This window comes from Eptesicus fuscus, chromosome 9, assembly GCF_027574615.1.
Source record: "Eptesicus fuscus isolate TK198812 chromosome 9, DD_ASM_mEF_20220401, whole genome shotgun sequence".
NCBI classification, from domain to species: Eukaryota; Metazoa; Chordata; class Mammalia; order Chiroptera; family Vespertilionidae; genus Eptesicus; species Eptesicus fuscus.
Genome location: NC_072481.1, coordinates 63930337 through 63957328, shown reverse-complemented (window position 1 = coordinate 63957328; position 26992 = coordinate 63930337). Strand labels below are relative to the sequence as shown.

The 26992-nt window shown below is 40.2% G+C and overlaps 2 protein-coding genes across 4 annotated transcripts in view; one reads left to right on the top strand and one right to left on the bottom strand.

Annotated features, from left to right (window-relative positions):
* Nucleotides 1–9536, bottom strand: part of CLCA2 (chloride channel accessory 2) — a 41066-nt gene extending 31530 nt beyond the window's left edge. For both annotated transcript variants that reach the window (XM_008139488.3, XM_028142559.2), the window contains exons 1-2: nucleotides 9246–9536; nucleotides 8210–8347 (exon numbers count right to left, since the gene is read on the bottom strand). In XM_008139488.3, coding sequence (XP_008137710.2) covers nucleotides 8210–8347; nucleotides 9246–9431 — 324 coding nt within the window. In that variant the 5' untranslated portion in view covers nucleotides 9432–9536. The remainder of the gene's footprint in view (nucleotides 1–8209; nucleotides 8348–9245) is intronic.
* A 14244-nt stretch (nucleotides 9537–23780) lies between these two features.
* ODF2L (outer dense fiber of sperm tails 2 like) overlaps nucleotides 23781–26992 on the top strand; it is a 40215-nt gene continuing 37003 nt past the window's right edge. Inside the window, exon 1 of one of the 2 annotated variants that reach the window (XM_028142549.2) lies at nucleotides 23781–23920. The gene's annotated coding sequence lies outside the window, so the exon portion shown is untranslated. Of the gene's footprint in view, nucleotides 23921–25361; nucleotides 25503–26992 lie in introns of those variants that run through there. The other variant, XM_054721237.1, reaches the window with a different exon arrangement.

The following is a 26992-nucleotide window of genomic DNA, read 5'->3' as shown; positions in this document are numbered from 1 at the left end:
GGGAAAAGAATGAATGAACATACTGAGAACTTCAACAAAGAAAGAGAAAATAAAAGAAAGTATCAAACAGAAGATATAGCACTGAAGCATACAATAACTTAACTGAAGAATATACTAGAGAGGTTCAAAAACAGATTGGATAAAGCAGAACGACAGATCAATGAGCTGTAAGACAAAGCACACAAGTAGAGCAACACAAAGAGAAGATAATTTTTAAAAAGTCAATTTGGCTTAAAAGACCCATAGGACAACATTGAGAGGAATAACATTTGCATTAAAACAGAAGGCAAAGAGAGAGAAATGGGTCAGAAAAGTATTTGAAGAAATAATGGCTGAAAACTTACTAACCTGGGAAAGCGAACAGACATCTAGGTCCAGAAAGCCTAGAGAGTTCCAAATAAGGTAAACCCAAAGACATACACACCAAGACACATTGTAATTAAAATGGCAAAAGATAAAGACAATTTTGAAAGCAGTAAAAGAAAACAACTTATTTCATACAAGGGAAACCCCAGAAGGCTATCAAAAGATATTTTAGCAGAAATTTTATGGGCCAGAAGGGAGCAGCAAGACATATTCAAAGTGCTGAAATAATTAATTTTCAACCAAGAATACTCTATCAGCAAGGTTATCATTCAGAATTCAAGAAGAAATAAAGAATCTTCCGGGAAAGCAAAATCCAAAGAAGTTTGTCACCACTAATTTATCTTTATAAGAAATGTTAAGGGATTTCTTTAAGCTGAAAAGAAATGGCACTAATTAATAACAAGAAAGCATATAAAAGTAAAAATCCTACTAATAAAAGTAAATATATACTTAAAGCAATGGAGGTATCACTTATAAAGGTATTATGAAGTTAAAAGAAAAAGGTAGTAAAATTAACTAAAATTATAGTAATTAGTTAAGGTATGCATAAAATAAAAAGATATAAAATGTGACATCAAAAATATAAAACATGGCAAGGGTAGTAGAAGTCTAGAGTTTTAGAATGTGCTCAAATGTGACTTGCTATCAATTTAAAGCAGACTGTTTTATGGATATAGGCTGTTCTATGTGAGCTTAATAGTAACCACAAAACAAAAACCCATAGCAGATACACAAAAGATAATGAGAAAGGAATGTAAGCATACCAAATAAAGTGATCAATCCACAGGGAAGAGAAGAGAAAAAGAACACAGAGAAACTATAAAACAGCTAATAAAAAATTAACAAAATGTCAGTAATTACATATCTATCAATAATTACTTAAATGTAAATGGACTAAATTATCCATTCAAAAGACATAGAATGGGTAAATAAATAAAACGTGTCTATTTGTTCCCTACAAGAAACTTGCTTCAGATGTAAGGAGACACACAGACTGAAAGTGAAGGGATGGGAAATAATGTTTCATATAAATAGAAATTTAAAAATCAAATCATATAAGACAAAAAGACTTTAAAAAGACAAAGACTGTAATACAAGACAAAGGGCATTACATAATGATAAAGAGGCCAATCCAGCAAGAAGATATAACATTTGTGAATATATATGCATTCAACATAGAAGTACCAAAATATATGAAGTGAATATTAACATACCTAAAAGGAGAAATTGACAGCATTCAATAATAGTAGAGACTTTAGCACCCCATTTTTATCAATGGCAAGATCATCCATACAGAAATCAATAAGGAAACATCAGTCTTAAAGAAAATTTTAGATCTATTAAGATGGATTTAATAAATATATGCAGGACATTTGATCCAAAAGAAGCAGAATACACCTTCTTCTCAAATCCACATGGAACATTTTCCAGGATAGATCATGTTAGGCCACAAAACAATTGTCAATAAATTCAAGAGTACTGAAATCACGACAAGCATCTTTTCTAAATACAATGGTATAAATCTAGGAATTAATTACAAGAAGAAAACTGGAAAAAGCATAAATATGTGGAGATTAAACAACATGCTACTGAAGAATTACTGGATCATTGAAGAACTCAATGGAAAAAAAAAACACCTAGAGGAAAGTGAAAACAGAAATACAACATCCCGTAACGTATGGATGTAGCAAAAGCATTTCTAAGAGGGAAGTTCATAGCAATACAAGCCTACTTTAAGAAACAAGAAAAACCTCAAATAAATATTCTAAGTTTACACCTAAAAGAAATAGAAAAGAAGGACAAACAAAACCTAAAGTTAGAAGAAAGGAAATATTAAAGATAAGATGGAAATGAAATAAAAATAAAAACAAATCAATGAAACCAAGTGCTGATTCTTTGAGAAGATACAACAAATTAACAAACCTTAAATTAGACTTACCAGAGAAAGAGAGATGGAGATGAGATAGAAAGAGAGAAAGAGAGCGAGGGGGGGGGGGGGAAATCTCAAATAAAATAAGAAATGTAAGAGAAGTTACAAATGATACCACAGAAATACAAAAGATCATAAGAGACTACTATGAACAATTATACTCCAACAAATTAGACAACCTAGAAGAAACGGATAAATTCTTAGAAACATACAATCTCTCAAGATTGAACCATGAAGAAATAGAAAATCTGAATAGACAAATTACTAGTAAGAAGATTGAATAAGTAGGCAAAACCCTCCCAACAAAGAAAAATCCAGGGCCAGATGGCTTAATGGATCAATTCAACCAAACATTCAAAGAAGATTTAATAACTATTCTTCTCAAACACTACCAAAAAAAGTTGAGATGGGGGAAACACTTTACAAAACCAGCATTACCCTGATAGCAGAACCAGACAAGGACTCCACAAAAAAAGAAAATATACCTAATAAACATAGATGCAAAAATCCTCAAAAAAATATCAGAAAACCAAATTTAACAATATATTAAAAGGACTACACACCATGATCAAGTGGGATTTATTCCAGGGATACAAGGATTTCTCAACATCCACAAATCAATGTAAGACACCACAATAAAACAAAATGAAAGATAAAAATCGTATGATCATAACATGATCAATAAATGCAAAGAAAATGTTTAACAACATTCAATGTCAATTTATGATAAACATTAACTCTCAATAAAGTTGGTATAGAGGAAATGTACCTCAACATAATAAAGACCACACACAATAAGCTCTCACAACTAACATCATATTCAGTGGTGAAAAGTTAAAAGCTTTTGCTTTAAGATCAGGAACAAGATAAGAATTCTTACACTCACCATTTTTAGTCCACATACTATACTATTACAGGTCCTAGCCAGAGCAATTAGGCAAGAAAAAGAAATAAAGGCATCCACATTGGAAAGGAAAATGTAAAACTAGCACTTTGTGTTGATGACATGATACTTTATATATAAAAAAACCCTAAAGATTCCACCAAAAATTGTTAGAACTAATAAATGAATTCAATAAAGTTGCATGATACAAAATTACTATAAGAATTGATTGCATTTCTATATACTAACATCAAACTATCAGATAAATTAAGAAAATAATCCGTTTACAACTGCATCAAAAAGAATAAAATGAATAGGAATAAAGTAACCAAAGAGGATAAAAACCTGTACACTGAAAACTATTAAGACACTGATAAAAAAAAACACAAAACTGAAGACATAAATAAATGCAGAGCTATTTTGTGCTTATACTTTGGAACAATTAATATTGTTAAAATGTCCATACCCTCTAAAGCAATCTATAAATTCAATGCAATCCCTATCAAAATTCCAATAACATTTTTTACAGAACTAGAACAAATAATTTTAACATTTGTATGAAGTCACTAAAGACCCTGAATAGCTAAGGCAGTCTTGAGAAAGAACAAAGGTGGAGGTATGCGTCCTGATTTCTAACTATGCTACAAAGCTATAGCAATAATCAAAACAGTATCAGTATAAAAATCGACACATAGATCCATGGAACAGAATAGAGAGCCCATAAATTAATTCATGCATATATGGTCAATTAATTTATGATAATGGAGGCAAAAATATACAATGGAAAGGACAATCTCTCAATAATGGTGTTGAAAAATTGGACAGTTACCTGCAAAAGAATGAAACTGGATTATTATCTTATACAACATAGACAAATTAACTCAACATTGATTAATGACTTGAATGTAATACATAGTCATTTTGGGTGGTTTTTTTGGAGGGGACATCTCACTCTAAAGACAAGGGCAAAAATAAACAAATGAAATTATATCAAACTGAAAGACTTCTGCACAGTGAAGGAAAGAAACTGTCAGTTAAACAAAAGGCAACCTATAAGATAGGAGAAAATATTTGCAAACCGTATACCCAATAAGTGGTTAATATAAAAATAATTCATACAACTCTGCAACAAAAAAAATCTGATTAAAAAATGTGCAGAGGATCTGAATAAACATTTTCCCATAGACATACTGATGGCCAATAGGCACATGAAAAAATGCTCAGCATCACTAATCATCAGAAAAATGCAATTCAAAACCACAATGATATATCACCTCATTCCTGTCAGAATGGTTATCCTATATAATAAAAGCCTAATATGCAAATTGACCAAACGGCAGAACGACCAGTCGGCGGGGGGTGGGGCCAGCAAGCGGGTGGCTTCAGGCCAGCCAAGGCAGATGCCAATGGGCAGAGGGAGGGGATGTCAACCGGGAGGGGGGGGGGCGGGCAGCAGCAACTAGTGGTGGCAGAGGGGTGATCAGGGAATGGGGCTGGCCACTCGCCAGCCACCCCTGTCCCCCGATTGGCCCATGGGTCACCTCTTACAGAGTGAGGCCAGACTGTGGCTTAGGCCCACTCCTGAGGGCTCCTGGTCTGTGAGAGGGCACAGGCCGGGCTAAGGGACCTCTCCCTGAGTGCACGAATTTTCATGCATCAGGCCTCTAGTTATAAAATAAGACAAGAAATAACAATTGATGAGGATCTAAAAACCTGGGATCTTTTATGCACTGTTGGTAGGAATATAAATTGGTGCAATCACTATGGAAAACAGTATGAAGTTTCCTCATAAAATGAGAACTATAACTGGCATATGATCAAACAATTCCAATTCTAGATATTTATCTGAAGAAAATGAAAACACTAATTAAAATGGTAGATGCACTGTAAGTTCATTTCAGCATTATTTACAACTAGAGGCCTGGTGCATGAAAATTCATGCACTGGAGGGGGGCGTCCCTCAGCCCGGCCTGCCCCCCTCACAGTCTGGGAGCCCTCAGGGGCAGGAGGTGACCCAGAGATCAGGGGAAGGCGACGCCCCATCACACCTCTGCTGCTGCTATTGCCGGCAGCACAAGCCTCGGCCAGCCCTGGTTACCTGAGCCTCGGGCAGCCCTGGGCAGCCGGGCAGCCACCATCCCAGGCTTGCCTGCACCTTGGGCCAGCCCTGGGTGGCTGGGGGGCTGAGGTGGGACTGAGGGACTCCAGAGGTAGGCACGCAGAGTGGCCGGGCCTGCCTGGGGGTGGGCTCAGCCTTGCCACCCCGCTGGGGCTGAAGGGAATGGGTGCTGCCATCTTGTGGCTGTGGGCACCACCATCTTTGAGGGCGTGGCAGTCCATTAGCATATTCCCTCCTTATTGGCTGTGGGCGCCACCATCTTTGAGGGCAGAGCAGTCAATTAGCATATTCCCTCCTTATTGGCTGTGGGTGCCACCATCTTTGCAATGGCTTGAGGGTCAATTAGCATATTCCCTCTTTGTTAGATAGGATAGCCAACATATGGGGGAAAAACTTGAGTGTCAATCAAAGGATGAATGGATAAAGAAGATATTATATATATTATATATATACTAGAGGCCCAATGCACGAAAGTCGTGCAAGGGCCTTGGCCCCCACTGATGCAGGGGCCGCCTCTGCCTTGGCCCCTGCCACCACCCTGGCTTTGTCTGGAAGGAAGGAGGTGCATTAGGTTTTTGTTATTATAGATGTTATTACAGCAGCAAAGGTGTGATGTGGCATCGCCTTTCCCTGATCGCCAGGTCGCCTCCCGCCCCTGAGGGCTCCTGGACTGTGAGAGGGGGCAGGTCAGGCTGAGGGACCTCCCCATGATTTTCAGGCACTGGGCCTCTAGTATATATATAATATATATAATACACACACACACACACACACACACACACACACACACACACACACAATGAAATAACAAAGAATGTAATCTTGCCATTGCGACAACATGGATAGACCTGGAAGGCATTATGCTAAGTGAAAGAAGTCAGAAAGAAAGACAAATACTGCATGATTTCACTTATATGTGGAATCTAAAAAACAAAACCAGACTCATAGAGAACAGATTAGTGGTTGTCAGAGGACATGGGGGATGGGATGTGGAAATGGGTAAAGGGGATCAAGGTATAAACTATCAGATATAAAACATGTCATGGGGATGCAAGGCAACACCTACAAAAAAGCAACAGATGTCATGCCCTTGTCATTTGGACAACATCTCATTCCTATTTCCTGAAATTTGTCCTGAAGCAAAAGAGAAAGTGCTTTGCATAGGATGGAATACTCAGGCTGTTCAGGATTAACTTTCTACTTTGTAGACCATAGTAACCCAGCGCCTGCCTACTATTCCTAACCCTCTCTCTCCTCCCCTCCTTCCTACCTACATGAAACTAGGTTCACAGGAATCACCTTGCTTGTCCTTGAGTCCTCCATAGTGCCTAGAACGGGTACTGTGCATAATTATTATCCACTAAGTGTTGCCTTAATTGACATTATGAGGTTAAAGAAATTGGTATCCAACAGATATATGAACAGCCTTCAATGACTATTATTTTCTTTAATCTTTCTGTTCAGTCATATTCTCATTTTTGCTTAAGTTATTTATTTCTTCATTGGGATCAGGAATACTTCCTGGTTTGGGGGTTGATTATCTCCAATGCTTCTTTGTTCCACAGATGGCCAAACTGGTTAATGCAATCTGTATAGAAAGCTAGAGACAACAAAGCTTAGTGCAAAGAACATGGGTTTGGGAATCAAATAGGCATGGATCCAAATTGTGGCTCTGAAATTTACTAGCTGTTTGACTTGAAACAAAATCCTTAATTTATTTGAGCCTCAATTTCCCAATTTGTGAATACAGCAACCAATTTTAGGGTGTAGGGGAATTAAACAATATGTATGTGTAGAATTCCTGGCACTTAGTTGCAGCTTAAAAAAAAACAGTAGCTCTCTTTCCAGTTTATCCCAGGTCCTCCATCTCTCATACCTCCATGCTCAAGAATTGCAAAATGCTTTCCTCTGGTCATAAATCAAATGCTTCTCAGAGCCTCTGTAACCTCTTCAGGACGCTGAGGTGCCTATCTAGATTGCTATACATTCCATTACTGAGAGAGTAACTTCAAAGGAGGGCTAAGAATTAAAACAGGCTTAGGAAGTTTCATACCAATGACACAAATGAGCTGAGGGGAAATGGTGGCATATGTCCCAGTCCTTCTGTCTGAGCTGTAGTTACCGATCTCCAACCCACTCCATTGCTGGAGCCCTGAGCTACGTTTTCAATGCCTCTGCTTCTGCGCCTACTGGCAGTTGCCATGGCTCTTGTTCACAATAACTTCAGTGATTTACCAGATTTACTGACCATTTATTTATAGCATGCACACCAGTATGTGCCAGACATCATCATGGATGTTTAACTATAATTTATAGCTTATCAGAGTCCTTTGAAGGTTACATTCTTTTTTGGTTGGAAAAGAGAAAATAGCCACCCCAACCCTCCCCACTTTCTGCCTTCCTTCTTATCAACATACTCCTTGAAAGCTGTCCTAGATATGAGGTAATGTGAAATTTTCCTAATTTACACTCTGGCAGAAGACGGTCATATTTTTATGTGCATGGGTGGGCAATGTTTCTCTATGGACATGCATGTTTACTGCCCTGACATATTATAAAGATAGCCATAATTGGAATTGTTCCCTTTACAGCTCAGACTCAGTAGATAAAGCTAGTTTTTGATCCTTAACCAGAAATTTCAGGAAATATCCTGTAGGTTACAAAGTAAGGAGATCTGAGAGGCTACCTGAGCAATGGCATTTTGCTTACCTTTTAGTGCAAAATTTGTACTCCTTTATTATATATCTATATATTTTGTGGTTAACAATCTTCCCAAAATGTTATTTGCACATTAGTATCAATGATTTGTTTTTGCTTAAGTTCTCACTTTTAAAGTTTGAACACAGTATATTTTGGTTGTTTCACCCTCCCACCCTTGATTGAAACTCATTTAATGAAACTGAATTCTTACCTTTTCATATGATTCTTGTTTAACTTTGCTATAATTATTAGCTTTCCACGTGGCAGGTATTAAAATCTTTACATTTCTGAAAAACACTCTTCTCTTGGTAGCATTGAACAGGTAAAAAGAAGCTTCAGTTACCATTTCCTATAACCAAATAAAAGAAAAGCTTGTTTTATCCTTTATCATTGTAAGTCCTTTATGTTTGAGTTTGCTGGTCACACTTGACTAAAGTAATAGTAACAAATAATGGAAATATTTTGAAGGAGCCCATTTCTATTAGAAACAGCATTAGACTGTGCAAACTTAGGAACAAACTAAACTTAAATGGTTGTCTGGAAGAGATTTTTAGGACAGTAATTAGGTGTCTGGGCTTGCCTATGTAATTTTCCAACTTTGTGAAAGGCTTTTCAGCTTTTACCAAACAAATCCTTTTCATGTTACACCTGTGGGCATGTTCAAGACCACACCTTACAAATGTTACTAATTTCACTAAAGCATTAACGAAAGGAGGCTCATGAGTAATGGAGTTGTGATCCTTCCTGATTGTAAGGTGAAAATAGTCAATTAGAGAACATTCAGGTAAAAAGGAAGAACTTTGCTCTTTGGCACTCCATCCAGACTACCACTCTTTCTGTCTGAGAGTTCTCACCCTCAGGAGGGAATCCAACCACATGATTTTAATAAGCACGAAACCATGCTTATTCATCAGTCAAACATCTGGTCTTTGTTGCCACCGTACATTATTTCTTTAAGTTGCTACGCCAAAACAGTCATGCAGGAACACAAAAACAGTAAAATTAGTAGTAATCAACAACAAAAAATAAAAGAGGACTAGATCAACAGTCGGTGAACTGAGACTACACAGAATTAGGTGAACACACCGGCGTGCCCATAATTATAACTAAAGTTTGATGCAATCTTTCAGAAACACTGCTCTCTTTACGGCTCAAATTACAAATCAGACAGGTTTGCTAGCTCCTTACAGAAGGCTACAGGTCTGTTCTAATGGGATAATGAATTTGACTTCATATTTGCCACTCACCTTGATATTTGGGATGAGGTTCTGATCCTCAGACACCTGAGGATTGATTGCAATGAGTAACCCGTCATACCCGTTGTCTCGAAGCTGCACTCCAGCTCCCAGGAATAGGAGTTCTGGACTTAGAGCCACCAGGAGAGTCGCAATCTTCAGGCGGCAAACAGCACCTGCTTTGTCCCTGTGGGTCATGTTGTAGAGAAGCCTCCGACTGGTTTACTCACACTGGTCCTGCTAGATGCATTGTGCCAGGTGACAGGGCAAAATAGTTTCCTTCTGAACTTGAAGGTCCTAGAACTTGTAGTGAAGGAGGTGCCTTCTTTGCCAAATCAGGGGTGGACCTATCTGAGACCTGCCTCTGCAAGTCCTTTTTCTCTAGGCAATGCCACACGTGCCTGTTCTGTGGCTGAGCTTTCTCCTGAATCATAGTTGGGCAATAAATCTTCCACCTCATACTCACTTTATATTTCTCTGAAGGAAGAGGAAAATAAGACAAAAGGAGCTTGAAAGAGAGAGGCCTGGGTGGCTGGGCTGGAAATGAGAGAATCTGGATTGTTCAATCCACTTTCTCTAGAAACACAAAAATCTATAATGATTTTCTTCTCCTTCTCCTTGACAGCCTTCTCCATCCGTCAACGCAACTACTTCCCCACTGCGCTCGAATCATATTTTGTTTGTTGTTAAGATTCTTTTGTCTGGTTATTTTGGAGATTTAGAAACCCATCCTGTGCCCAGGGCCTTGGGTCAGATAGTCTGGGCAAGCTCTCAGCTAATGGCTGGGGGAGGGTATCAGGTATCCCCCCAGGGAGCGCCAAGTGCCGGGAACTTGGATGCCTGAGCAGACCGCAGAGGCCTGTCCCTCTGCCCTGGCGGCCTTCTTTCCTCTGAAGCCGGGAAAAGAATGAATTTCTCCTTCAGCAACTCTCTCCTGAGGGCGAGACTCTGCCTCAGTCAGCCCTCCATTTCTCCAGTACCTATTACAGGTTCTGGATTGAGGTAGGCCTCTCAACTATTTTATGAGTGATCAATAATGCCTGATCATTACATAATGAGTTTACAAATGAACACACTTCAGTGTAAATTCCCTGATGCAAGTATAGTTTTCACTTTTTCAATGAAGGCACCGAGTCTCATGGGGAGCATGAAAATTAGCCAATGGGGGCGGGAACTAGCATTTATTGTGTGATGGGTCTTATTGCCCCAATTTTATGACAAAACTCAGGCTCAGAAAATCTAAGTAAACTTGTGCAAGGTTGTAAAAGTGTTGTCATAGTGCAAGAATGAGACCAGCTGACTTTAAATTCCATTGTTTTTTTACTATATCATGGTTCACTCATGTTCTCAAGAAACTAGAAATGAAACGTTAAGAGCTGTAATGTTGACGGGTATTGAGGGCTATTTCTCTCTTGCTGTCCCTCTGTTTAGAACCTCTTCTCTCACTGCTTCTCACCTGTTTTCCTTCAAATTCCAGTTCTGGCCCGGAGCTCTCTAACTTTCAAACCCCCTCTTTCATAGCATCAGACCCCTCTCCTTTGAAGCATGTTTATGGTTATGATGTCACATTTATACTGTGCAGTTGGTTGTCTGCTTCCTGCTGAAGGGTATGTGAGAGAGGAGACTCTGTTTTGATCGCTACCTCCTCAGCACCTAGCTCAGTAAATTTGCAGTAAATATGTGTTGACTGAATAAGTGGAGTCAGGAGAAGTAAATAAAAGCCAGATTACGAAGGAGCCATGAACTGTAGTGTGACAATACTCCCCCTGCCCCTTATTTGATGTATCCCTTCCAGAAGGTGTCTCTTCTGTTCTGGACCTTTCCTCTTGCTCCCTCTTGGCAGAAGCTCTTTGGTACTGGTGCCCCCTGGGTGTGGAGAAGAATGGAATGTCGCTGATCATCACTTGCTGCCAAAGTTGCTCACTCTGCAGCTCAGAAGTCAGCTCAGCTGTCTTGTCTTCAGCGGCTAATTCCCGGCTGTGGGGTTTTCCTGCTCACTCACTGTGTCTGCAGAATGGAAATCCACAGGTGTGGCAAGTCCAAAGGCTTTACCTGTAACTGTGACTCAATGAATGGAACAATGCTCTTTATTTTCAACTTTCCTTGGCAGTTTATTTTCTTATGCCCATCTCTTGTGACTTTAAGAAAACATTGTTATTAAGAAATATGCTTAAAAATTCAACTCGTAAGCCACACTGTGAAAGTAGCTTTTGGCCAAGAATAAGGGAAGAGTTCCTTCTTGCCACCATGACGACTTGTATAAGTAGTTCACTGGTTGAGGGGTCATTGAGGACTGAGTCCTCTTCACTTATTCTTTTTTTAAAAAATATTTTTTTAATTGATTTCAGAGAGGAACGGAGACGGAGAGATAGAAGCATCAGTGATGACAGAGAATCACTGATTGGATGTCTCCTGCACGCCCCCCACTGGGGATTGAACCTGCAACCCAGGCATGTGCCCTGACCTCCTGGTTCATAGGTTGAGAGGCTCAAACACTGAGCCATGCCAGCTGGGCTCTTCACGTATTGACAGTTATAATGGCTCCCCTAGAATGTGGGTGTGAGAATATTGGCTATAGAGTGCATGCAGCTTTATAAAGAACAGACATAAGTGAACAATCTTGCTCAACTCCACCTGGGTTGAAACCTAAACAAGCTACCCAGGCCTTGCTTACCTTGGGTGGAGACATTCATTCCTGTCTATCTGCTTTTTGCTTCCTTGGTTCTGGAACCCAATCCCCAGGTCTGGCCACTTGACTGTATTCCACTTTCATCATCTGTCCCTTACAAGATTCCCAGTCACTGATCTATTCCCTGGGAGAGTCACGTTCACTCCTGAAAGCCTGTTCCCACCACCTCTGTTCTGACCTACCCTCAGAACCCTTCTTTGCTGTCAGCAACCAGGCCTGTTGAACATCTCTTCTTACTGCCTTCTCCTTTGGCCAGGCTGACCCTGCAGGGGAAAACTGACTTGACTAAGTGACTTAAGAGTCATTCCTGAGCAGAGTATCCACTTCTGATAAAGTGTGACTTTGAGAACAGAAAGAACAACTTATCCTTTCATTCAAAAAATATTCACGCCCTTAGATCTGAATGCTCATGTCCTTAGATTTTATGATATCGAAGAAATGAAATATGCCTGAAGTGAAAAAAAAATGGGAATACAATGTTAAGCATTTATTCAATGTTGTAGAAACTATAGGAATTTGCTCTGTTCTTATCTGATTTCAAGAAAATAAGTTATTCAATTTCAGCAACTAAAGCATCTAAAGCACATCTTTGTTCATTCTCTGATGGCGCAGTTCAACCTGTTCCCAAAAGGCCTCTCTGTCTGTTTCTTTTTATAGAGTCTTCTGGTGGAGACCCACAACCAAAGTGAGTAAAATATGTATCCGGTGTCAGAGAAGTCAGGCGATTTCACATCCTGAGGAATCCAAAAAAGCTGTGGATTTTTACCTCTCAGGCTTTTGTTACAGTTCTTGCAGCAATCTCACTCAGAAGAGGAGAGGAGAGGCTACTGTGTAGCTGGGCTACAAGATTTATGGCCACTTTAGTTTTTGAAATAAATAAAAATGGAAGTGAGACAAACTGTTAAGACTAAGAATCTAAAAACCGAAGTTTGCCAAGGACCCAGAAGGCACATTTCATACCTTCCTTCCCGGTTTTCTTCATCCATGGTTTCATTTTATGCGGTTTCAGTTTACCTGCAGTCAACTTCGGTCTGAAAATGTTAAATGAAAAATTGCAAAAATAATAAATTAATACGTTTTAAATTGTGCTCCGTTCTGAGGAGCGTGATGAAATCTCATGCCATCCCGTTCCAGCCTGCCCAGGAGGTGAATCAACCCTTTGTCCAGCGTTTTCACGCTGTGTACACTACCTACCCTCCAGTCACTTAGGAGCCATCTTGGTTTCAGGTTGATTGTCACAGTATCACTGCGCTTGTGTTCAAGTAATCCGTATTTTACTTAAGAATGGTCCCACAATGGCAAGAGTAGTGATTCTGGCAATCTGGATACGCCAAAGAGAAGCCATAAAGCGCTTCCTTTAAGTGAAAAGGTGAGCACAGTACAGTAAGATATCTTGAGAGAGACCACATTCACACAATTTTTATTACAGTATAGTGTTATTCTATTTTATTGTTATTGTTAATCTCTTATAATGTCTAATTTATAAGTTAAACTTTATCACAGATATGCAAAGATAGGAAAAAATACACACAGTATACTTAGGGTTCAGCACTGTTCCCAGTTTCAGACATCCCCTGGAGGGCTTGGCTGCACCCTGTGGGTAGAGGGGACTACTGTACTCATTTTCAAAGCAAAGGAGTGAAGTGCATGGTCCAGATGGGGTCCAAAAAGTGTTTTGTGTTTCCTCACTCACCACAATGCCAAAGCATGGAGTTCTTACACTTCATTTCTAGTTTCTTGAATGCTCCCCATGCAGCCTTTTACCTCCAGGCCTTTGCTATGAAGCCTCCTCCTCACCCTCACTGTGGCAATAACTCTGCAGATGACTTTGCACATTAAAAAAACCCTCCAAAGTTTGCCAAAATAAATGGGAAACAAGAACTGCTTTTAATGATAAGCCAATAAAGAAAATGTGGAATATTCCTCATTTGCCAAATGGGCATAAAACTGCCTCCTATAAAATCCTTTATCTGCTACATCGGATTGTAATAGCATCATGTCGAGATAAGGTGTTATCATTATTCCTATCATCATGTTGCAGAGAAAAAAAGAAAGAGAAAGTGAAAATGTAAGGGAACTTTTTTAAAGAGATGGAAAATAACCAGGGAGACTCAGAGATCAATAAATGAAAGCAGAAGCACAGAATTTGAGCTCTGTTTTCCTAGTCTCCCCTCCTGTTTTCTTCCCGCTCTGATTCTGACCTCAATGAGTCTCTGAGCTCAAGGGTTCAGCCAGAATTCCCCGCTGCCCCGACTCCACCCCCAAAGGGCATCAGGTCTTTTGGTTTTCCTTCCTCTCCTCTGCTACTTCTGATACTCCATGTAACCACACAAAGCAGAAAGCAACTGCAACCGGTTTGAGAGATCTGGCAATTGGGGCATTAGGGCTCCCCCTTCTGTTCTTGGGGTGCAGGTACCTGGGGCTCTGAATGTCCAGAAAAAAACTCCAGACAAAATTAATCTGCAGGAGCTTCCCTTCAAGAGTGCTATTTAGAGTGGTGTTTTTAAAGTATTTTTAAAATTGATTTTTAGAGAGAGGAAAGGAGAGAGAGAGAGAAAGAGAAACATGGATTTGTTGTTCCACTTATTTATGCATTCATTGGTTGCTTCCAGAGATCAAACCTGCAACCTTGGTATATGGGGACAACGCCCTAACCAACTGAGCAACCAGGCCAGGGCTGATACTTGAGTCGAGTTTTAATGTGTCTAAGAATCACCTGTTCAGATGCAGGTTTTGACTCTGTAGGTTAAGGTGAGGCCAATATGGTGCAGGTTTTCCAGACTCCCAGGTGCTGCTCAGGAGCGTCTCTGCCAGAAGGGCTCCCAGGGAACATTCAGGGATGTACCTGGTGATGACAGCCCTTTCACCAGAAAGTGGCAATCTCTGGAGTCTTTAAGTATATTTATTTATCCGATGGGAAAGGCCTGTGTTTCCTTCAGAACTCAGAGAAAAAATATTCTATTACTTATGCATTATATGGTGACCCCAGTGTTTATTCTTTGTAAAGAAACAACTACAGAGTAGACTTAAAAAAACAACACCCAACAACACAGAGATAGTTTTAAATCTCAAAAGTCACAGTCACTATTATTAAAGCTTCTGCCTCAAATTCAAGCTTTTTTCTTGCTAGTATTGATCATATGTGAGCCATGATAAGATTATTTTAATGATCTCCAGTTTGTAGCCCCCAGCAAGTAATTCCCAAGGATGTATATTACACAACTGGGAAATGCTTCCTTAACTTTCATTTCTCTCTTTTTTTTAATTCATTCATTCATTTATTCAAAAATTAAATTGTGTCCAATCTACCCAAAGAAAGCTGTTAAAAAGATAAAACTGTGTTTCTACTTGATGCCAGGCACTGTTTTAAGTGCTGGATATAAGAGTGAATGAAATGGGCCAAGTCCTTGTTCTGGTGAAGTTTACATCCCCGAGAAGGGAGAGAGACAAGCAAATATAATGGACTATGTAGTGAAAGTGTTGTGGAAAATAAGAAATCAGGTAAGGGGCAGGAGGAAAAGAGAGAGTGGAGGTTGGGGGTTGCTATTTTGTATCAGGTGGGCCGGTAGGCCTCACAGGTAAGATTATTGGAGTGAAGGAAGGAAGCATACATATATCTGAGAGAGAAATAATGCAGGAAGAGGGAAGGGCAAGTGGGAAGGCCCTGAAGCTGGAGGGTTTCTGGAGGGGAATCAGCACAGGAGAGAGCCCTGAGAGTTGCCATAGAGAGGGTCTGGGACTGGAGGGAGCTATGGCAGGGAGGTCCTGTCTAGTGCACAGGGGAGTGACACGATAGATTTGATCTGACTTTCAGACTTCCAATATTTTGCGAGGAGGCCAAGGGTAGAAGCAGGGGCCAGTGAGGGGCTTATTGTCAGATGCAGGTGAGACAGTGATGTTCAGAGCTCAGCGAACAGTTTTGATTATCTTCATTTAGCCTTTCTTCAGCTTTCTAGGATTTTCTTTTCCCTCTGCACTAATTTTGCTGTGGAGGTGAAATAAAAACCTTTCAGCTCATAAGCTTAATAAGAGAAAAATCATTAAGTATTTATTTGATTGCCCAAAGGTGCCTGGTATAATGTTGACAACAGAGAGATAAAATTAGAAACAATGACAGGAAAATAATCTGAAATTTGTAGTTATCTGTAGTCAAATTGATACCATTGTAATTTTTTAAAATAATATATTTTTATTGATTTCAGAAAGGAGAGAAGAGGGAGAGAGAGAGATAGAAACATCAATGATGAGAATCATTAATTGGCTGCCTCCTGCACAGCCCCTACTTGGGACTAAACTGCATCAGACCCAGCTCCATCATGGAAAGGAAACTTTGGACACTGGCTTCGCTTCTAGCACTGCTGAATCCCCAGACCGGATTAAGGGAAATTGTATTTTGGAGACCCAGAGATGTAATTCCATGCTAATAAAAATGACTCATCCTCCTGTGTGAGTCTCAGAAAATTATTTTTTCCTCAAGATATCCTAAGGATGCAACCACTAGCACCCAATGGGGAAGGGTATCCCTCACTTTCACCAATAACAAAATGATGTAAAAAATATACTGTAGCCCAGCCGGCGTGGCTCAGTGGTTGAGCATCGACCTTGGAACCAGGAGGTCACGGTTCAATTCCTGGGCAGGGCACATATGCCTGGGTTGCGGGCTCCATCCCCAGCTGGGGGTGTGCAGGAGGCAGCCGATCAATAATTCTCTCTCATCATTGATGTTTCTATCTCTCTCTCCCTCTCCCTTCCTCTCTCTATAAAGTCAATAAAATATATCTTAAAAAAATATATATATATACTGTAGTCCAAGAGGATAAGGCATGGTGCTCCATAAATGGTAGCTATAGTTAATATTATCAATATAATTATCAGTTACTGTCAGCTGGGGTCCCCTTGCTCCTCAGAGACTTACATATAATTGGCTTTTACCCATGTTGGTTCCATGGCCTGTGAAAGACCAAGTTCCCCTCCCAGATTCCTGCAACTATCTGGACACCTGACATATTAAAACTCCTGTTTCCTAGATCCACATGTGCTGCTTCCGTGCTTCACATTGTTTCAAAGGTATTGTTTAGAGTTTTCCAAAGAAACATGTACAACTTTTGTTTGTGAGAAATTTAGACTTCATTGAAGAGTTCATAGGGAAAGCTAAAGAGGTGTTTGTCACAGAAAAATAAAACAAGACTTTTACATCACTGAAGGTATCAGCATTCTTTAAATAATTTTCTACAATTGTGCATCCCCCCCTGGACTCCAAGTTACCTCAGCACCTTTCTATCTTGAGGGATCTTCATCTCCTTCTTTCTCTCTTTCCCTTCCCTTCAGGAGAACAGTCAACCAGCTAACTATCACCAACAAAATCCATGCCTGTCCTCATACAGAGCCAGGTCCCTGCTCCTCTCAATCCTGCACACCACACAGGCAGGGTGAGAGGATTAGATGGACCCCCCCGCCCCAAGCTTGCACCCCATAACCTCAAACATTTCTAAAGTGTTCTTCCCAAGAGGGACCTGGCCCATGAGAGTTTTTAAAGTCCATTCTGGCTTAGGCACTTGTTTTCCTGGATGACTTCAAAAGCCACTCCAGCTCATCTCTATTTCTTCTCCTCTAAATTCAAAGTCAGACTGTCAAACCTCAGAGGGAAGGCAGGGGAGGGTGGGGGGAAGGGGGAGAGATCAACCAAAGGACTTGTATGCATGCATAGAAGCCTGACCAATGGACACAGACAACAGGGGGGTGAGGCCATGAGCGGGGTGGGGGGGGGGGGTAAGGGGGATAAGGACACATATATAATACCTTAATCAATAAAGAAAATAAATTTTAAAAATGAAATCAAAGAATCTTATTTTAAAGAGGTAAATTTGAGAACCTTTTATCAGAATAACAACCTTTTCTTTCATGTGCACCACGCTCTTGTAAGTTTCCCATGAATTTGGAAATTTGTGACACTTCTAATGAAAATAACCTTTCAAAGAAAACAAAATGGACTGTTCTTTTTCTTGTGATGTCATTTCTATTCTTTAATGTTACTATTTCCCTTTGGGCATGGCTTAGGTTTCAAGTTTTTCCCAAATCCCACAGCTCCTAGCATCCTACTTTGATCCCAGTTTTCTTGAATAATCTCCTATTGTGATTATTTCAAGAGATTTGGCTGTGGTTTACTTGAAAACTCCAACGAAGGTCTTGCTTAAATTGAGACAGTCTTTGATCTCCTTTCTTTAGTCCTTATTACTCACCTATGCTTTTGTGTCTTCCATATGAATAAACTTCTCCTCTGCCTTTTTCTATTCTCCTCCGAAAAGGCTAGGGAGCAGTTTAAAAAAAATATATTATTAGAATGTATTTTTTACTACACAGCTGTTTTCATGGAGAGCATTATGCTAAGTGAAATAAGCCAGTCAGAGAAAGATAAGTATCACATTATCTCACTCATCTGTGGAATATAATGAACAACATAAACTGATGAACAAAAATAGATCCAGAGATATAGAAGTATCGAACAGACCATCAAACCTCAGAAGAAAAGCATGAGAAGGTGATGGTGGTGGTGGGGGGTGGTGGTAAGAAATCAACCAAAGGACTTGTATGCATGCATATGAGCATAACCAAAGACACAGACAGTAGGAGGGTGAGGGCCTGTGCTGGGGTGTGGGGGTGGGGGCGGGCTGGGAGAGGTCAATGGGGGGAAAGGAGACATATGTAATACTTTCAACAATAAAGAATTTTTTAAAAAGTAATGGGATGTTTCTGAGTAAGGATTCTTTCAGGTCACAAAGGTAGAAAAATAAATAAATAAATTTTGTAATATAATGCTAGAATTGGTTCCTGAAAGATAATAATTTTAAACACAAAAAATATACAGTAGATGATACATTTTAGCCAAGATCAAAGGTTCATATTCTAAAAGTATTAAAGAATATTTTAAAAACCAATGATTATAAGCAACTGACAAATTTTTAAAAAGAAACTTTTCGCCCTAGCTGGTTTGGCTCAGTGGGTAGGATGTTGGCCTGTGTACTGAAGGGTCCTGGGTTCGACTCTGGTTGGGGCACGTGCTGGGGTTGTGGGCTCGATCTCCAGTGGGGGGCATGCAGGAGGCAGCCGATCAATGATTCTTTCTCATCACTGATGTTTCTCTCTCTCCCTTTCCCTTCCGCTCTGAAATCAATAAAAATATGTTAAAAATAAATAAAGAAAAAGAAAAAGAAACTTCTCAGGGAGCATTTTGTCTTTTTCAGCCAAGAATAAATAAATGATTTTTTTGTGTGTCATGATTTATCCTAAATGCTTTTATATCATATACATGTTTTATCTCCACATGGATGAGTTATCACAGATTACAGCAATATGTCACACATTGTAGATTACTTACTAAGCAGGGGATAAAGTCAAAATATTAAAATGTCAGAGTCTAAGAATATGTTAACATTTTCTGCCACTTTTGCTTTGAATTATATAAGATTTTACTGGCATTCACCTTTAATCCTGTGTTATAATAATCGTGTAGAAGCAGTGGTTAAATGATTGAGCTTTGAAGTTAGATGGCCTGGATTGAAATCCCAGGTCTGCTTTTTACTGGCCGCATGCCCCTGAGGTAAGTTATTAAATATCTCCATGCCTCAGTTTCTACATCTGTAAAACTGATGTAAAGTTTAAAGAGCACATAGTGATTGAAACAGCATCGAGGTCAGAGTAACAGTTTAATAAATATTAATCCCTATTAATTATGGCCTTTCTCCTGTGTGTGTGGCCCCTGCTTGAGCACTGTTAGTTTCCTACCCAATACTCAGCCTTCCTCTTTCATGCTGGCAGAACCCCTCTTATGACAGGGATCAAACATGTCTGATGCGCATTTTTCCAAGCCTCCCTCATACTGGGGTACAACTATGTGATCCTGACTCCAGCCAATAATCCAAGGAGTAGTTTGCTAGCGTGGGCAGATGGAGGAGAAGGAGGAGGAGCTGTTGGGATCCTTTATAGCAGGGGTGGGGACTGTCTGTCTCCCCCCACCCATAAGGCCTGTGAAATCATTTGGTCTGGCCCTGCCAAGGCAATCACAGGTGGGACTCCAAAATTCAATAAATCTAGGGGCTTTTGTATTTATTTATTTATTTTTTTAATTTTTATTTTTTTAAAGGGAGCAGCATTTTGTTTTGTTTTTTTAAATATATTTTATTGATTTTTTACAGAGAGGAAGGGAGAGGGATAGAGAGTTAGAAACATCCATCAGCTGCCTCTTGCACACCCCCTACTGGAGAAGTGCCCGCAACCAAGGTACATGCCCTAGACCGGAATCGAACCTGGGACCCTTGAGTTCGCAGGCCAATGCTCTATCCACTGAGCCAAACCGGTTTCGGCTCTAGGGGCTCTTTTAGAATAGCAACATAGATTTATATTAAGTGAATTATATTAAGCGAATGATGTTACCAATATCCAAATGGCCCTTGGCAGAAAAAAGGTTCCCCACCCCTGATTTATGGAAAATATTTCCCTCCATGAAAAAAAAAAGGAAATGTCTAGAAAACCCCCACACTGCTTTTCAATAACCCTTTGCACTCGCTTGCTTTTTTCTCGATTCCTTTATTCTAATGCTAACCGTGTAGAGTCACACTCGACATCCGAGTGCAAAAGGATAAGGGTGTCAGAAGCCAGGAGAGCCTCTGTGGAGGCTATGGACGGTGAGGAGGGCAGTCAAAGAGTGAAGGTAGTAGAGCTATAAAGAGCCTGTGTCCCTGGTGACACTGGTGACAGCTGAGCCAATCTGGCAGTGCCTCATTCCAGGCTTCTCACTGTGTGCAGTAATGAAAGCCTCACCTCTTTAAGCCATCATTAGGTATCTGGTTACCTCCAAAACTGTTACAACTGATAAAAGCACTTCAGAAAATAGCATTGACATTTCTAAACAGTGCTAATCAATGTTTGGGAATGTACATAAAGTGGTTTAATATGTAAACTATATGATATTTTGATAAATGACCAAGAGATTTTCTTCCAGACAAAAGGATCATGCTTAGCTTCAATAAAGCAAGGGAGAAAAGACCTATTGAACAATGCCTATCCAAAGTAGACAAGCCTAAAATAAAATTTTAGATAGCAGACAACAAAGCGAATGCTTTATCTTTCTTAAGATTTTCTTGGAACATATACTAGACCATAACGTCAATTTTATATTTGTATCCCTGCCTTGTATCCCTAATAAGTCTTCTGTCCCCAAAGAACCATATTCTATCTTCTAATGAATATTTTTTCTTCATATTTGGCTCTTGGGAGGCTATCATTTTCTTTAAATGGTTAACTAACTCTCAAATTAATTTCTAGTTATATTAGTCGATTTTCAAACAATACAAGAATAAAATAGTGTCTATACTCTCTATGACCACATAGCATCTTTATGCCATGAGACTTAAATCTCTTACATTATATTCTTAAGGCCTGTAATACCTAATCAGAGCCAAACAATAGTACATTTTAAAAAGAAAATTTCATACCCATGCATCATTTTTGTTGTTGTTCAGCCAAGTAAATATCCAGAGAACTGGACACTGAGCTTAAAATATAAGGATAAGGCAGTGTTATTTCTGCTACTCCAGGCTCAGCAGCAATCTGTTTGCAACCTGATGAGAGAACCCAGCTTCTGCCACATGGAGGAACAAAACCACCCAGCTGAACCCTGCCTGAATTTCTGATCAACAGAATCATAAATAAAATTTGTTGTTTTACACCACTAAGTTTGTTAAAATAAAATGAAAACATATTGGAAAAACACATGTAATTCAAATAATGGGGGATTAACCCTATGAAAATTTAGGGTTCTGGTCCCTCAGTTAATTTTCTTGGGTTCAATGGTCTGGGACATATTAGTTTGTCCTTTCAAAATGAAAGCTATTTCACTTTTCATCCCCTTAGCTCATGGCTTTGGCTAGGGTCACTCACACAGGTACATTCGATGGGAACATGGCTGGGTCTGGAAAGTTAATGGCTCCCATGTCTGGCACCTCAGGTGAGTGGCTTAAATAGCTGGGATCTGGCTGCATTTTGCTCTACAGCAAGATAATCAGATGATTTCTTATATGGTACCTGGATTCCAAAAGGAAAGCAGAACATGCTAAGTCTCTTGATTGGCATTTTTGGATCAAAACAATACAAGAATAAAATAGTGTCTATACTCTCTATGGGCTGGAATGAATTATTGCTCATTTAAATAACAATAGAATAAGGGGTCTTTAGAAAAATTCATATCCAATCAACTTTCAGGAAAAGATTAGATTTAGAGGATGAGGGATCCCATATTTACTTGGACAATTTGGTTAAAATAGTTAATTTGTGAATCTTATGGAATCTTTTTGAGATTTTGTGAATGTTTCCTCTAATGCCATTTTAAAACAAGTAGTTTTCATAAGATTAGCCTAACTTATATTTACAAGTATTATTTTTAACTTTATTGTTGAAAGTATTACTTATGTCCCCCTTTTTTCCCCATTGACCCCTTCTAGCCCACCCCCAGGCCTTTACCACATTATTGTCTGTGTTCAGGGGATATGCATATGCTTATACAAATTCTTAGGTTAATCTCTTCCCTCCTCCACCTCCCTCTGAGATGAGACAGTCTATTCCATGCTTCTATATCTCTATACTCTATCAGTATAACATGATTTTATTCATATGTGGAATCTAATGAACAAAATAAACTAATGAACAAAATATATCCAGAGACATATAATTATTTTTTTAATTGCGACAAATTAGCAAGGTTAGCTAGAAGCCTAGGTTAGTGGTGGAAAGGCCCTCAGAATTATATATTTTGCCCCAACTCCACTGTCTTTATTTTAATTTTATTTTTTTGTGATAAATCTGGCCCAGAGAAGTTAGTTAACTTGTCAGAGGTCAAGATACATCAGTGAGAGAATAGATACTTCTATCTCCAGTCCTTAGTGCTTTTACCAATTGCATATATGAAAATTGTGTTTATTATGAATGAACTTGTAATTCTCATGAATTTTTGACTGGACAATCACACTGCTGGGGAAAAAATGTGTTGCTGGAATAATCAATGGAAAATATTTTTTAGTAAAATCAATAATGAGCAACACCACAGTTAAACTGCACAGCTGATAGTTCTATTTGTGAATATGATGGCATACATCCTAAACATAAATTTTAAGTTGAAGTGTTGGATAAAGTTTTATACTTTTCCAAATAAAATCTGGCTTGCTTTTTCTGGTGTTTATAAACCATAGCAGCTGATTGTAGCACAGATAGAATTTGAGACGGGAAGGCGTCTTGGGAATGTACATCAAGTGTTTTCTCATTTAACTGAAGAAAACAGAGGCCCAAAGAGTGGCTCTTTGTCTCAGTTAACAATTCCACGTATTTAAAATGAGATGTCTTCCAGTGGTGGTTGCTTTGGCTTTTCCAAATCTTCCCTTTAACAAGCAAAAGCAGGGCACTTCCAGGCCAAGCAGAAAATTCGGAATCTATCAGCCTTATTTCCCATTCTGGTTGAGTTCAGGTAAGACTTTCTATAACAATAATTTGTTATTGAATAATTTGTTATTGAAAGTCTTACCTGAACTCCTTCCATAAAACAAAAGACTGGGGAAGGGGATGCGGGAGGGGGGGGCGGGGGGGAGAGAAGCGGAGTGTAGTAGCTGAGAAGCAACAAAGAGACAAAGAGCCGCTCGCAGGCCCCGCCCCTCACTCCTGCCAATAGCAACAGGCGCCGGCGCCTCTTTTCCTGAGCCCGGCCAATGGGCTGCGCCGGCAGCGGGCCCGACGGAAGGGGCGGGGCGGGGCGGCGGTTGCCAGAGACGCCACAGGCTGGTTACTAGCTGGGCTTTGGTCCCTCTGAGCCTTACCGGGCCCAGTTCCACCGCCAGCGGTTCTAGCAGCTCGCCTGCTTCCGCTCAGGTCCCTTGCCTTCCTTCTTAGCTTTCACCTGCTGCACTGCCCCCTGCGACCTGCCCCCTCCCAGTCGACCCGGGGCTGGAGAGCACAGGTACTCTGGCCGGCTTTCCCCAACATTCGCGGAGCCGCCCTCTGGGACCCCTTTCAAAGCGGGGCGGCGGGCTGACGTCACGGCGACGTGCTGACGCAGCGGTGGGGGCGTAGGCGCGCTTGTCGGGGAGGGAAGCTTGAGTTTGCAAGGCGGGTGGGCGATGGCTCGGGCGGGGGGGGGGTCTAGGGGTCTGGGGGACTGGGGCCTAGGGGCCAAGGGCAGTGGTGGTTCCCGGAAGTGGAAGGCCCTCGCTATCACCAGGGCTAGACCTCAGCCCCCTGGGCCCACGCCCTCCGCTCCCCGAGACTGGCTGCCGGTGCTGGGAGAAGGGCGGGAGGCTTCTGGTCCTAGGAAGGGTGTGGCCCCTGGGCCAGCCTTCAGAACGAAGCCCTGGCGGGGCTGGCCGGGCATGGCGGGATTTCTTTACGGATCAGGCTCTTAGTCTTGCGGCTGACTTTTAAGCGCCCGCCTTATGACGTAGCAGACCGTACGTGCACAGTAGGCCTGGGCTCTGTGCGTGAGAAATACTCCTGGAAGCCTCAGGAAGTAATTCCTTCGCCAGGGTCCCCTGTTCCAGGCGCTAGGAAACCCCTTCAGGTGTGTGGCCTTGGGCAGGTCGTTTAACGGTCCCTGCTTCCGTTTCCTCTTCTGTAGAAGGAGGACAGCAGCCACTTTGGAGTGGTGGTCATACAAGAGATCAAACCAGTGCCAGGTTTTGAGTGCAGGTGGTTAGTAAGCGGTGCTGCTTGTTGACTGAGAAACCAGAGGTGGCTGGTGCTGGGAATCAGGTCTGTTGAGGAGACCAAGTTTCCCTATAGCCTCATGCATGGTAAGGTGTCAGGTGGTTTTGAATGAAGTACTTGGAGTCGTTTTAAGCACCACTGGGGTTCATTGTAGTAAAAGGAACAAACCGCAAGAGAGCCTGTTTGCTTTTAAAATTAGTTTGGTCCCCTTCTGCTTGCAATAAAAATGCCATGGTTATGTTTGTAATTCTTTAACATCTAGGTGTCCATTCCCCCCCCCCCCCACTCTTTCCTTTGATTTTGCAATTGAAGTGTATTAATAATGTGGTTTTGTACCCCAAACACCCAAAGGTATGAGAAAATGGCTTTGTTTGTATTATTATTAATCATTGTGCTTGGTCTGTACAAATGAGAAACCCAGAAATCTGGGTATAGCAATGAGGTTGACATAACATCTGGGCACAATTCTTTTGGAAGTCAATAATTGTTTTCCCCTGGGCTCTGGTTTAGTAGTAGTCAGTTTATGAGTACGTTGAAGATGGTTTGTAATAGTTCTCCAAAGAATAGGTTTCAAAAATTGTTTTAAAGATAGAGTTGGTTCTGTACAGATGATTCAGGCCTGCAAGTAATTTCAGGAATGGTTATTGATTGACTCGGATGATTATATATATATATAAATAAAAAAAGAAAATAAAACATTTAAAGGGAAGACTGGGTGGGAAGGCAGCCCCAACAGAATGAGCCAAAGAGATCCTAAATAAAACAAACACAAAAACCCTCGCCTGCAAGTGCTTCAACTTCATTTTGTTCGAACCTCACCACAGCTTTGGCTGGCAAAGGTTAGTCTCATTTTATAGAAGAAAAAAACCAAGGCACATTGTGGCTAAGGATTGCCCATGTCAGGTGGCTCACAAGGACAAAAAACTGATGAATCTTGCTCAATATGCTTTCATTTTAAAACTAGTATGCTGCATCTGGGTCATCAAGGAATGGTTAAATTACATTCTGTCCTGTACTCAGTTTGGAAAGGAAGAAATAATACTTTTAAAAGATTTTCTTCAGTCTGGTCTAAGTTAATTTTGGTACTCAAAGGGATAAGCTATCATTTTCTGAAACGTGGAGAAATTGATTCAGATAGTTATGGGTAAATGAGGTGTTACAGTTGATCACTTCTTTCTGTACTGATCTCTTGCTATTCTGGCATTCTAATTCTAATCCCTTTGCTGTTCTTCATGTTTTTATCACCAGTGGAAACAACTTTTGATTTCTTCAAAAATTTTTATAGAGAAAGAATGTTGAAATTTCATCTCTCTGAGACTCTAATAACCAGTTTCACTGCTTCTGTTCTCCTCCCTTTCATATGCCTAATTCCATTCTCCAAAATACCACTGGATTTGTCTTTTAAAGATGCACTTCTGTCATTCCCCTGTTTAAAATTATTTGATAGTTTGTTTTAACCTTCAGGAAAAAATTCAAGCTCTTGAGTTTGGCATGCAGTTACTGTTCTCAGTGTGTCCAGTCTCATCTTTTGCCACTTGCCCTTGCAATTCATGTTCCCTCATGATTCCTTGCTTTTGTTGGTACTTTACCCTCTACCTGGAATGACTTTTGCTGTTCTGTTTGCCAACCTCAAACTGGTTTGCAGGACTCAACTGGGTTCCCCCTCCTCCGGGAAGTCTCCCAGGATCCTGCCAGTTGGTGTTAGGTATCCTTCTCCATGTTTTCCTGGTATCCCATGAGTTCCCTGTCACAGCCTTCAGCACACTGGAGTTTAGTGGTCTGCTCACTGTCTGCACACTCTTTAGATTGTATTCTCTGCCTTCAAGGAGCCCAATCTTATTCATCCTTCATTTCCTTGTACAGAACATATTTTATTTTTTAATATAAACAGAATTTATAATACTAGTGTTGTTAAAACCTGACTGGATTAAGGCAAGTTTGTATGTTATTTTCTGCTGTGTAGATTCTTACATTTATTAATATTTTAGTATCTTATGGCTTTGGTTGAAAACCAAGTTCTACCACTTCCTTATTTGTATCTTGGGCAAGCTATTTAACTTTCCTAAAACATTTTTTTTCATCTGTAGCTTTTAGAAATTAATAGCAACCTGATTAGGATTTTTGTGTATAAGGTCAGTCAGTCCTCCATTAATAAATGACAGAAGTTGTCCTCGTGTTGAAGAAATGGAAAATGCTTTCTGTTTATCTGGTAAAGGATGCTGACTTTACTTGGTATTAGACAATGTCCTGAACAACTTTGGGCCAGTATTCTACCAGATAATTGGGTTTTATATGGGGCTCCTTTCTTTTCAAAAGTGTTCCCATTGGA